This window comes from Rousettus aegyptiacus, unplaced genomic scaffold (genome assembly GCF_014176215.1).
Source record: "Rousettus aegyptiacus isolate mRouAeg1 unplaced genomic scaffold, mRouAeg1.p scaffold_m13_p_11, whole genome shotgun sequence".
Taxonomy (NCBI): Eukaryota; Metazoa; Chordata; class Mammalia; order Chiroptera; family Pteropodidae; genus Rousettus; species Rousettus aegyptiacus.
Window position 1 is genome coordinate 12,016,990 of NW_023416286.1, and position 13,667 is coordinate 12,030,656.

The following is a 13,667-nucleotide window of genomic DNA, read 5'->3' on the forward strand; positions in this document are numbered from 1 at the left end:
ACTCTCCCCTCTGTCAATTTTCAGAGTAAGAAAGTAATGCCGTAACAACCTCCAATAGTGACTAATGAGTTTTTGAACATTCTTTTAATAGCTTTAATCTTCTTGTAAATGCAAAGATTACAGCCCCGAACTAAAACGTAACACTTGTTACTGATAAATTGAACCTTTACTTTGTAAGCATGTTTTACAAATTAAAGAATTTCAATTGGTTATTTTCTTTGGCTTAGTAACTATTTCCCTATGGTAAGAGAAATAAGTGAACATTCCTCTGAGTGGGTATGTCATGCATACTGAGCCAGCACTGGAAGATGGACTAGTTATTCTCAGGGGTATGAGAGGTTCCCACATTATACATGGCAAAAAGACAGGCTAGGCCTGCTTTAGAATCCTAAGTGACATAAAATCAGTTATCTATTTGTATCCAAGGCACAAAGTACCTTTCTTATTTGAGAGGAGTTAAAAAACGGTTTCATTGAACAGATCAGATCTTACCCTATTTCACCATGTCCTAAAGCAAAGGGGACTGAATTGTTTCAGTTCCTTGAGGGATTATTGCATATAGAGTTCTAAAGCTCATAAAGGAATCCCAAACATTACTCATGAATAAAATTATGAGAAGTATCTTTTGCTTAATTTGTAAGTGCTGTTTCATCCTATATTTTGCCTGTTTGTGATTAAACAACAAAACAACTAACCTGGGTCCATTTGTGGTTATCACTTGTTATTGAATGTACATCACAGATTAAAGTCTAGAAGAAATCAAAATTTAAAAAATATTAGTATATAGGGACACAAACATATGAAGACATTTAATAAATAAAACTCCAAATAAAATTTAAAATAATTCTTCTTAATTAAAGATTCCTTACCTGCATTGTTGGACGTAAGAGAATGTGCCTACTTTGGTAACCTGGAGATTTCATATTACTGGACTGCCTATAGTCACGTATTTCTGCTATGACACATCCACAATGAAAAATATTAACCTGTTTTAAGTGAAAATAAGTAAATGTCACTTTTCAAAAGTCTAAATAAGTGGGTTTATACTGAATGTTTCTGGTCACTCAGATATTTTTAAAAGAATTTCTCTGGCAGAAATACTACTACGAACATAAACCCTTTAAAAGGAACTATTTCATGTTCATCACTATGACCCAAGAAGCAGGTTAAAATGCTTTCTAGTTATAGATTTTGCTGGCATTTATAAACTATTAATTTTGTAGCTCATTAGAACTGCTATTTTTTGTTGGCTCACTGTTATACTTGGCTAATTTTGTCAGTTATAAATTGTCAATCAACACTGCTAGAGTTTCTGCTTATGAATACAACTACTATATTTGCTCTAAAATTTCAAGAAGAGTTTTTATTAATAAGGGGAAAGCTAACTATAAATTCAAATAATCTTTTGTTAAAAATACTGTCTTCTAGTCTTTTTTAAAGACCAAAGGTAAGAACCTTTATCACCTAAGTCTAGCTAATTATCACTTGCCACAGTCATTCACAGTACTGTCTTTTCACCCATTCAGAATTTTTAGTAGGTAAATGACTTCCATGTTATCAGTCATTATTATGCTCATGCTTTCTAACGATATTTATTGAGCCACTACACTGTGAATTATGTGCAAGGCACTACCCAAGAAGCTTCACAGATACAGTGAGAAGACAACACTTGCTCTTAGTGTGGGAAGACAGGCAATAAAAATGTAAACAAATAAACAATAATTTTTAGATAGTGATGAATGCTAAAAGGAAATAAAATAGAGGGGCTAATTTAGATTGTGTGCTCAGATAAAAACCTCTCTGAGGAAGTGATGTTTCAGCTGAGACCTGAATCACAACAGGGACAGACATCTGGGATGGATCATTCCAGACAGAAGGAATAACAGACGAAAAAGCTTGGTTTTGGTAAGAAGGCATTAATGGCTGGAACGTACTCAACAGGGAAGAGAATAGGAAGGTGAAGACAAACAGGAAGGCGGGAGTTTTGTGCAAGTGGGAGGACACTAGAGAACTTGAAGCACAGAACTTTTTCTGTTTTTGTTTTGTAAACTTCGTCTGGCTGTCTGTGGAGAACTAATTAATTTCTGGGGTTCTAGAATGAAAGCAGAAGGCTCAGCAAGGCAACCATAGCAGGTCATGACCATATATATATATTTTGAAGATACAGGCGACATTTGCTGATGGAGTGAATGTTATAAAGGTTAAGAATAGGGTCATCATTAGATTTAGACTGGTAAAAGAATCCATTTAGGAGGTAAAATAAAAAGTTCTGTTTTGTTATGTTTAAGAACCTAGTATATATCCTAATAATATGTAAGTTTGGAATAGTCACTGTAAAAGATAAGCAATATATTAAATGTCATTTTAAAACTCATGAAGCTGGTTGAGATCATCTAGGGAGTGTTACTCTAAAGAATAAGGTGCCTAGGACAAAACCCCAAAACCTGAGTATATTTATGGGTAGAACGGAGAAGACAGAAGAGACAGTTCAAGAATTAGAGAGGAAAACCAAAAATGTGATGTTTCAGAAGTCAAAAGAAGTGTATTTCAAGAAGGAAGAAGTCATTTGCACTGAACTCTGCAAAGAAACCAATTAACAGGAGGACAGAAAAAAATTTTTTTAAGTTAGGAAACAGTACAATATGCTTGTATTATTCAGCTAAGAGAGAGAACAGATGATGGAAGAGAGGGAGAGTACAGTAATAAGTCACTGAAAAGGAGGAACAGAATCCATAATAGAAGTGGAGAGAATGCCTTAGGAAAAGCTTACTTCATCCATTTTAAGAGGAAGCAGACAGCAAGTGTGGACATGGACGTGAAGATGCTGGTGGTCTAGTGCTAGGAGAAAAAAGTTCCCATGTGATAGCTTCTTTTTCCTCAGTAAAGTATGTAGTATGGCTAGGGTGAAGCAATGGGAATAAGTAGTTTCTTCATAATTTCTTATTATAGCTACAGGGAGATTTCTAGTGGATGAGCTAATTGTCATAGCAATTTTAGAAGAATCAACTAAATCTATACATTTCAGTACACTCTAAAGGATAAATACTGCATAATAAACCAACTTTCACATAGCTACATGTCTCATTTCATGTTCTAAGAACTGTTGAGAACATGATTAAATATCTTTTATCACAAAACAACATATAGCTGACAAATCTAAGGACATTTAAAGTGAAAAATTTTGTACCTGAGATTTTTCTAGGAGATCAACCAAGATAGGAGGTAATTCTTCTGCATCCAAGTATTCAAGCAATTCCCCTTCTTCATAAGGCAGTCGAATGGTCTCAGAATCTTAATTTAAAAAAAAATAAAGTTTGTGAAAATTATGAGGCTCACAGAAAAGCCTACATGCATAATTTAAATGACTTTTCATAAAAAAAATGAAGAGAATAAAGCCAAAAGGCTCTCTTTTTATGTAAGTCTTGCAAATGGACCATTTTACATATTACTAAAAGACTTAATAAACTGTATAGAATTTTATATCAGAAAGGAGAAAAACATCCAACATATTATGGAAAAACACCTAGCATAACAATCAATGCAAATCACTGCCAGAGATCTTTGAAGACTGCTTAATCTAACCTGGAAATCAGAGTGATAATCTGTACTTCATCTGAAAAGTGGTCATTCATGGAATAAAATTCTCTTGGTTTTACATTTTACAATTAATTATCGACACACAAAAAAATTCTTAACTAAGTGAGCTCCTTTTAGAACTCATCACCATATGAAACTTTTAGATGACTCTATAGTATTTTAAAACTCTATTCACATTAATAGAAGTAAAATGTTAATATACGTAAATTTTTCAAAAGGCAATAAAATCTGCTTAATTTTGAAGGTTTCAGACTCTGTATATTCAAAATAAAGCAGAAAAGTATACCTTAAAACACGTTATGCTATCTTAAAATATTAACAGCAAAAAAAGAAAAACTTGACAATTATTTTAAAATTATGTCTTTTATATTTTAACTTCAAAGACCTATCTCAATCAGAATACTTCTCAAATGCATATTCAGGAAGGCTAACCACATTACAAGATAATTTCTAATATTCTAACAAAACATGATATATAGGAAAATGTGGCACCAAAGTCATCTTTTATCAAGTCATCACTGATCTGAGGGACAGGTTAGCAGGTTAAGAAGCCACTTTTGAAAGACATCACAACCTGCCTAGCAGAAAGATTTCTGTGGCTGCTGCCCTCAGGAGGTTCTTACCTGATCCATTTTTTCCCCTGAGCATCAAAGAATATCCTTCATTTCCTGGATAAAGGTTGACCACTAAACATGACAACGTCTCTTGCATAACAAGCTTCTCTAACAAGTTCACATTTCTTCTTAATTTCTGCTTTAAAAAAGGCAGAGCTCATGAAAATAATCCAGCATAAACTTAATAATGCTATCGTTTAACAAAAGCAGACCTTAATTTTTTTTTTTTGGTGTTCCCTCCACATTATTATCCTAACACATGGAGCAGATTCACAAACACTGCAGACAACATCTATGTAAACTTAATTTTGATACAGTACTAGGTTTTACGCAATACATATCGTAAAGAAAAACTATGGATCTATAAAACATAGTTAAATATGAAATTTGTACCTTTGAGTATGTAAGTAGCAAATATTTAAAATATTAAGTAAAATGTTAAAAACTATTAAATGTAAACATTTTCTTAAAACATGCTATATAATTAGTTTTCTTCTCATTTCTAATTTCTGTCAAGTGAAAGTCTATAAAAAAGTGAAGAATTTGAGACATTCTCCTTGGTTGTATTATTATAAATATATATTTCTTAAATATTTTATGGCCTAAATTAGATCTGAACAAGTTCAACAGCTCAAATTCGCTGAAATGTTAAACTCAAAAATATATAATTCGTAAGCTATTTTCTGTAAATTCAATTTAATTATTCAGAAATCACTTTGTTAAAAAAATCCACCGGGGGAAAAAAAATCCACCAGGAAACATAATACACATACATCAATATTCATTATTTTAGAAATGCCCGATTTAAAATAAAACCCACTTACAGATATAATAATTTGTCATCAAATCTTATTTGCAAAAGACATTAGTCAAAAAACCTATTTTATTTTATATTAAATATGTATATATAGTCATATGCAGAGAAATTATAAATTTGTAACCTACTATCACAGAATCAAAGACTGCATATTCAAACTGAACAAAATGCCAAAACTTCATTCTGATATTAAAGAAACTATTAAAGACTAAAATTTTGAAGTCTTTTCAAGTGCAAAAAACCACCCTCATGATTTGACATAAGATAGAATAGTTAGATAAATTCTAACAGTATGAATACTCTTCAAGGAAAGAAGTTGATACCCATTTAGTTCTGGGGTGAGCATACAGAAGAGAGGACAGAAAACTTATTTCTTAAAGGACAGGTTATTATTCAGGCTTGTGGGCCATGTGGTTTGAGCTGCAACTACTCAACTCTGTTATTATATTGTGAAATCGGCCATAGAGAAGACATAAACTGATGGGTGTGGCTGGATCCCAATACAACTTTATTTATAAAAACATGCAGTGGGCCAATTTTGCTGGTGGAAAATGGTTGCCAACCCCAATATAGAATCTTTTTTTATGCGTCTCTCCTAACTTCTGTCTCTAAGGGGAAGACTGTTCATTATATTCATTATAGTGATAAGTTTCATGGATGTATACACATATCAAAACTTATAAAACAGATAATTCATACATATACAATTTATGTCATTAATACCTTAATGAAACTTATGGAAAACATACCATAAGACTTATTCATAGTGTAACAATCATTTTTCTCCTACTGCAAAGATTTCAAAGGTTAGAGACTACTAGAATTCCACTACTTCTTTGCCCAAAAAGTAAAATACTAATCATTTTTATATTAAAGACAGATAACAAAAGCTCATAGAGCTTTTTAAGGCCCTTAAAGCCCAAGGGTGCAATAAATACCAAGAAATCAATTTCTATTAAGTTTCGAGTGCCCATACCTTTATGCTAAATAAAAATGAATTAAGTTAACTGAGTCGTTAACTAATTTTTATGACCAAATTCACCTTTTTATTATCATCCTGGATTTTCCTACATGTCCTATAACAGCTTTAACTTTCCAGTGCAAATCTTGCAGAAATAGGTTACTTTTCTCCTGTCTTTAGTCTACAAATCATTTTTCAGGAGGGGAAAAAAAGGAGAGATTATATATACTGTGGCTTCCCAAGGAGATACTGTTACTGAGTAAACACTGTTCCCCTCTCCTACCTAAGCATAGGATCTCTGTCTTCTGCCAGACTAGCCAGGGTTCCAGGTCAGCTGCAGAACTGGCTAGAATCTAGCTGAAAAAGACATTAGTTCACTTCACTCACAAAAATATAAATCGATATCTGCTTCAAATAAACTCCTTCAAATTTCTCTTCCTCTATGTTTCAAAAGCTGTAACATAAAAACTTATACTTACCTTAACCTCGGGCTCTTTTTCACATTCTTCAATATACAGGTCATAAAGTTTTTGAAATACAGATTTTCTAAAATGTAAGAAAGACAATATACAAAATGATATGAATAATCATAAAATAAATGTTATTTTGATTTTCCCATAATTTTTTCCCAATTTCCCAAACATTAGGGGTGAAGTGAGGTTGGACATGACAGCTAACATCAACTCGGGAAGTTCCAATATATGCAAATTACCTGTAATATAACGTTTCTAGCACAACTGCCTAGGAGAAATGGAATAAATGGTGGCTATCATCATATTTCAATGACTTTAAGATGTCATCAATTAAGTATTCATACCTTCCACCAGATAGGTATTTCCTTTTAGGAGGTCTCTGTCGGGCACTTTCAATAACATACTAAAAAAGAAAAGTATTTTTAAAATAGCTTGCCTTTTGTTTAGTGTATGAACGACTTTATTAAGTATATTTAAAACATCTATTAAGGAGAAGAAGGCTATCTGGGCACTCAAGTCTGATTTGTATTAAATCATACCTTTTGGAAAAACTACTTAACTTCTAAATATGTTATAAACAAGTAAAATTTAAACTGCACTAAAATTCAGCACACTATTTCACTGCTATAAGCAAAATCACACAGCTTCACAACTGTGATTTCACAGGTAGGAAATATTCTATGTTTTACAGTTGTTCAAAATATGTCTAGTATATTTAATTTCAAGGACTGTTTTTCATCTATTTTATCCTTTAACTGAACAATCAGAAAACTTGCCAAATAGGAAAATTTAATTTCAGAAATTCTATATCCTTGTTTAAATAATATTTATTCCACAGTATTACTACCTGAGAATTCCAAGAAACAGATGATCCAAACATCACCTGGTATTTTTATATATTTACAGCAAAATTATTTTCATATTGTCCTAAAATAATATCAATGTATTCCTTTGAGAATCAAATAAAATCTCTTAAACTGAGTTTTGCCAATTAAAGTCAACACTATTTCAATATGTAACTTAGTCATGCCTCACCTCCGCACGGTCCAAAGCTAGTTCTAAAGCTTGCTGCTGTAAAAGTAAATAGTGTTATTGGCAATGTTAGTTATTTTCACAGAAAAAAATTATATACATATAACATTTGTAATTGTCTAAATTTAAATTTCTAAAACAGGTCTAACACATTTTCCTTTATTTCTCTCCTCCAACCACCCCATTGTATGCTCAAGATATCTTAAAAAGAGAACAACATGGCTGTCTTAAGCACCTGATTATGACAACAAATTAGGTTAAGAAACGCTAAAATGACTTTCTCTAGCTAGTGCTTCTGAGGCTAATACAGGGCCAAGGTTGATATGGTAATGATGACCATTTTATAAACTTTTAAGTTCTTCAACATTCTAAGAGCACCACTCAGGAAAATATACTGGACATCAAGTATGCAATTAAAGTGAAGAAAAGACTAACTTTCCTAATCTCCGAGAAATCCTGTAAATTAAAGATGGTGCTACTATGTTGGTACCTAACAACAACTTACATTTGTATTTTTCATTCACAATGATAGTAATTTTTAATTCCACTGAGAGGCACAGAACTTACTTTTTTTTTTTTTTATTTACAAGGACCTAAATTTTTGTTTTACTCTGTGGACTCCAACAATTCAATCTACTAAGTTGCATAGGTTAAAAACTCTCAGCACCCACCAAAATCTCAAGAGGATAAGGGGAAGAATAAATATTGTCAGACTTTGGAAATCATAGAAAGGTTTAAGTGACCCTGCCGCCCTACTCCTAAGGATGAAGAATTCATGATTACAAAAATAACTAGCCTTTTCAGACTGCAATTTAAGAAAAGACCCACATTATGGAACATTTAAAATGTATTAAGTGAAAAAAGCCTGAAATATGCCCTCATTTCAAAAGATCCAGTTCAAATATATTCATGCTAATTTATTTAAAACTCTTATAAGATGATGATTCCCAGTGATATTGGTTTCAAGGATGCAAGATGAGATTCTTGAGTATAAAGCATTTTCCAGCACAAAAACATAGCTCTGGATATATACACTTAAATCTATAAGGTTCTATAAATATTTTGGCCATATATCCTTAAAGTTTGTATTAAAAATTATAAATACAATCAAATATATACTCTAGGACAATTTTAAATAGCCAGTCTTCTCAAGTAAATATTTCATCTCCTGAAATCAAAATTTCAAAAGGTCTAATGAGATATACTTGCATATGTAAACACAAGCATCATTTAATCACTATCTTCTTCAAATACTTTATAGGTAATTAGCTTATATGGATGCAGAATATATGGTGAGATCTAAACCCCACTAGTTCTAGCAGGAGTAGAGGAACGGTCCCAAAAGAAAAGGAAGATAAATGTTTTCTGAGGTTTATTGAATCTGACGGTCAGTGCTCATTTATTCTCATACTGTCAAATGCTGCTGCTTCTTTAAAACGTTAAAAAGTGATTTTTCCCCCTTTGTCTTTGATTTTTTCAATGGCAAAAGTTAAATGCCCAGCCCTAAGTATGTTTAGTGACTGTAAGTCACTGACAGAAATATGCCATTAGAAAGCTAACACTGATGTTACTTAAATGTTATTTGGAGTAAGCAGGTTACATTTGTTTAAAAAAATTTTGTTTCTGATCTAAATTACAAGGAACTTTAAAATGAGAAACCCACAAAACTATTTCTAGTTATATCTACCCTCCTCACTAATGATTCGAACTATTGTAAACAGAATTATCTGTATAACCTGGATACAATAACTTTAACACTGAATTGAGAGATGAACTCCTATATTGTGAATAAGATTTTGTATGTGATTAGTTAAGTAATTTCCCGGTTAGGGTAACTTGAGCAGGTTACAGAAGAATTTCTCAATCTATAATACAGCCATTTTTATGGAATATGAAGGAAGAAAACATTCTAAAACACAAATATAAAAATCTAAGCTGTAGCTTACCATTGTGGCATTAAAAGGGTCCAAAAAGAAAACTTAAATGCGTTGATGAAGTAGGGTGAAAACCATGTCTTTAGTATCAATTTTATAGCACTGTAAAAGCAAAAACAAAACCATCATATTAACATAAAGCCATCAAATTAGATTAGTAATTAACAAGGAAAATTATTTGAGGTATGTATAGTTCTAACATTTTTAATAATTAGTTTCTTCAAAAATATTTAACATCCAAGAGAGAAAGAACAAATGTGTTTTCACTTCTTTTCTCTAGCATTACTCTTGATGCTCTCATTGTTCCTCTGGATTATTTTAACAGCCTGCCCACTGGTCTTGGTCATCATACAGTTCGCTTTACAAATGAAACATTTCATTATACCTGCTGATAAAAGTCCTCTAATGATATTCCCCAAATGCCTCAGACTACATTTTAGAGATGCAGCTCCAGTCCCTCTATCCTTTACCGTCCTCAAAGAAACTGAATACACTCCTGAAGAACCTCATTTCTCTAACACACTGGTTCTCATCCTGGCTGCATATCTTGGGAGCTTTAAAAAGTAGAATACCTATGGCCCAGTCTCCAATGTTTCTGATGAACTGGTCTGGAGTAGGGCTCAAGAGTCAGCATTTCTGGAACTCCCTAAGTGATGCAAGGGCGCTGCCAGTGCTAAAGTCCATGCTGTCTCTCTGCCTCCCAGAAATGATGTACACTTGCTGAAAGTGATGCTAAATAAAGTTTATTCTTAATCTAATTCCTTTGCTAAACCTTTGTAACCAGCTGGGCTAAAAGCACATCTTCGACTGACAGAAAATGGTATTTTCCATGTAAAATTGTTTTGGTTTGCTCTTAGTGAACCCAAAGCTTAGTTTTGTCAGTTTAAATTCCAAAAGAGTCGGGGGTGGGGCAGGAGGAATAAAAGACCCGAACCAGGAATAATCATTGAAAATGATTAAGACATTAATCCTACTCCCAAAGAGCTTATATGGAATTTAATATGCGAATTCAAGGTGAAAATTTTCTACTCCGTGACTCTAAAGATGAAGATACACTACATACAAGCAAAATGTGATTGATGGCTTTAAAATTACATCTCTTGTCACTAAATTGAAGGGAGAAGAATGAGGAAAAGGAAGCTTACTGACCTTAAATTACTTAAGCACAACAGATAAAACCATTGCAGTAACCACTGTAATCATCGGTGCTTTACAGAATAAGGCACTCAGAACCAGTGAATTTTCCGATACACTAGTGAACTAGAATTCAGATCTCTATAAAAAATCTTAGATTCTTACCACTAAATCTTAAAACTTTCAGACCGCTTAATCCAGCACCTGTTTTTAGATTTTTAAAAGCAAAGCATTTAAAATAAAGACCTGATTTCGCTCAGACTAATACAAATTTTCTTAACTTTCATCTAACTTCACATCATAGTCATCAACCACCGTACACTGTACTTGATTTAACTCCGAAAGCCTGGCTAGCCACTTTTTATTTCGAGTCCTCCGAGGGACTTTAACGTACCGGGGGAAATGCAACCCCCTCGGCATGCAGTGGTTACAGGAGACGGCTTCCAGCGGCAGCTATTAGCCGTTCATTTCGGAACTCCCAGTAACGGTGGCGAGGACCAGTAATTAACCCAATTCTAATGTCGCAACTGATTCCATTTATTTCTCAGGCCGACCTGAGTTTCTTCCAACTGCTATAACTTTCGTTAACAACTTGGGTTTTCCTGCAAAACGCCGCCAACAGCGGAGCTAGGCGCTTCTATTCAATATGGACACCCTCCCCCTAAAGCGTTACGAGACATTCTTGCGCGTTTTCGGAAATAACTGTAACTGGAACGTAAAAGTCAAAACTAAAATGAAAAGCCTGGCTTGGCAGCACGGTGAGAGGCAACGTAGGTGACCGCAGGACGGCAGCTGGCTCGGCCGGGCCTCGGTCTCTGGGGACAGCGTCTCCTTCCCGCGGGATCCAGAAGGCGGCGAAAGGCCACTCGGGAAGCTGCTCGCTGCCCTTTGACCCCGTCCGGGCTCTCGCGCGCCGGCCCCGCCGGCAAGCCGTTCCCACCCGCCGCCGCCGCCCACCTGTGCGGGCAGCCGCCACGCCGGGGCTCCTGGCGCCGCAGGCTCTGCCAGAACGCAACGTGCGAACTCCGTTCTGCGCAGGTAGCTGATCGCCCGCCTGCAGCTCGCTCCGAACAGCCCCTCACCGGCGACAGAGCCTGTTAAGGCGGCCGCACTTCCGTCTACGCGTTGGGCGGGGCGAGCGGCCGCACTTCCGTCTGCGCGTTGGGCGGGGCGAGCGGGTGGGTACGGGCGGAAGTGGTGGAGCTGGGAGGGGCGTGCAGCTGGGGAGTGTTTTACGGGTTTTCTCGGGACTCAGGCCCCGCAGAGGGTGTAGCGGTCTTGTACTTTTCTTCCTCTTTCAGGCCTCCAGGTCCCTGACTTGTGAGGTAGGATGTGGCAGTTACTGGAAAATTAGGGCACCCCGTTAGTTTTTCTAGAGTGAAAGAAACTTGCAACTAGCTTTCTTTGTTGCCCAGCCCATCCAAATGGAAAGAGAATGACATTCCTATATTTACTCTTCCAAGCCGTGCACCCGTAGATAGTGTATCAAGTACCAACGAATTTAACGTTGAAAACACATGCAATGAAACCTCACTGAAGAGCTTTTAAAATTCAGAAATTGAATAACCAGTACACATTGCACAGTCCTTAATTCTTTCTACACCTTTAAACAACTTTGGGTCATAAAGAATGTTACTGAGGTGAAATTCACAAAACATAAAATGAAACATTTTGAAGTGTACAGTTCAGTAGAGTTTAGTACATTCACAATGTGCAACCATCAACTAATTCCAAAGCATTTTTATCACCCCCATTAAGCAGTTATTCCTTTCTTCCTTCTCCCTGGCCGTAGCAGATGTTGATTGCTTTCAGACTCTGTGGATTTACCTAATCTGGATATTTCACAGAAATGAAACACTATCTTTTTGTTGTTTCTTTCAATCATTCACTTAGTATAATGTTTTCCAGATTCATTCACTTTGTGGCGAGTATCAGTACTTTATTCCTTTTTATAGCTAATATTGTGATCCATTATATGTATATTCCACAATTTTATCTATCCATACGTTGATGAACATTGGGTTTGTTGCCACCTCTGGGCTGTTGTTGTGAATAGTGCTGCTGTGAATATTTCTGTGGATGTATCTGAGTCTCTGTTTTTAATTATTTGGGGTATGTGCTGTTAAAGAAAACCATAGCCTGACAGTAGTTCAAGTGGTAAAAACAGTTTTTATATTATTTAGGAACTCTTGCAGTAGGGAAAGAGAGACTTAATATAGAATTGGGCTCAATTCCAAGTACAGCATTGGTAAGTGGAGATTTATAGCCAAGGAACAGGGTGGAGTCTGTGAATGGAAAGGGGGAAATCTGGTTAAACCTACTTAGCAAAATTCTGACTAAAAGCAGATCAGGGTGACCAGATGATCAGATTCCAAGGGTTTGGGGATGAAGAATTTGATCAGATATCAAGGATGATCAGATATCTAGGGAAGGTTTCTCTCTAAAGTGACTTGGCAGGATTCTTCCTACAACTAGTTGATGCAGGTCCCACAAGGCGTAAGCTAAGGTAAAAGCCTTTAGGGCTTAGAGAAACCTGGCTAAAGTTTAGCGAAAGAGAGTCTTGGTCAATACATGCCTAGGAATGGAATTGCTGGGTCATATTGTAATTCTATGCATAAATATTTGGTGAATCAATAAACTATTTTCCACAGTGGCTAAGATATTTTGAATGTACGGTGGTTCCAATTTCTCCACATCCTCCCCAACACGTGTGTGTGTGTGTGTGTGTGTGTGTGTGTGTGTGTGTGTTTAATTATGGACATCCTAGCAGGTATGAAATGGTATCTCATTGTGGTTTTGATTCACATTTTTTTAAATGCATCTTTTCATGTCCTTGTTTGTCATTTGTATATCTCCTTTGGAGAACTGTCTATTCAAGTCCTTTGCCCATTTTTTTTTTAATTGAGTTGTTTGTATTCTTGTTAAGTTTTGAGTTCTTTACATATTTTGGCTAGACCCTTATCAGATATACAATTTTCAAATATTTTCTCCCATTCTTTAGATTGCCTTTTCATTTTCTTGCTAATGTCCTTTGATGTACAAACTTTAAAATTTTTGATGATCTAATTTTTTTTTCTCTTGTGGCTTTTGCCTTTGGTGTCATAC

The 13,667-nt window shown here is 35.1% G+C and overlaps 1 protein-coding gene across 17 annotated transcripts in view; it reads right to left on the reverse strand.

Moving 5' to 3' along the window:
• Positions 1-11,679, reverse strand: part of SUPT20H (SPT20 homolog, SAGA complex component) — a 32,105-nt gene extending 20,426 nt beyond the window's left edge. For 5 of the 17 annotated variants that reach the window (XM_016132767.2, XM_036228493.1, XM_016132760.2 and 2 more), the window contains exons 1-9: positions 11,520-11,617; positions 9,441-9,530; positions 7,498-7,533; positions 6,807-6,865; positions 6,469-6,535; positions 4,221-4,350; positions 3,188-3,291; positions 870-986; positions 696-749 (exon numbers count right to left, since the gene is read on the reverse strand). In XM_016132767.2, the coding sequence (XP_015988253.2) occupies positions 696-749; positions 870-986; positions 3,188-3,291; positions 4,221-4,350; positions 6,469-6,535; positions 6,807-6,865; positions 7,498-7,533; positions 9,441-9,443 (570 nt within the window). In that variant the 5' untranslated portion in view covers positions 9,444-9,530; positions 11,520-11,617. The other 12 variants (XM_016132758.2, XM_036228494.1, XM_016132759.2 and 9 more) reach the window with 12 other exon arrangements.
• Between the last annotated feature and the right edge of the window lie 1,988 nt (positions 11,680-13,667).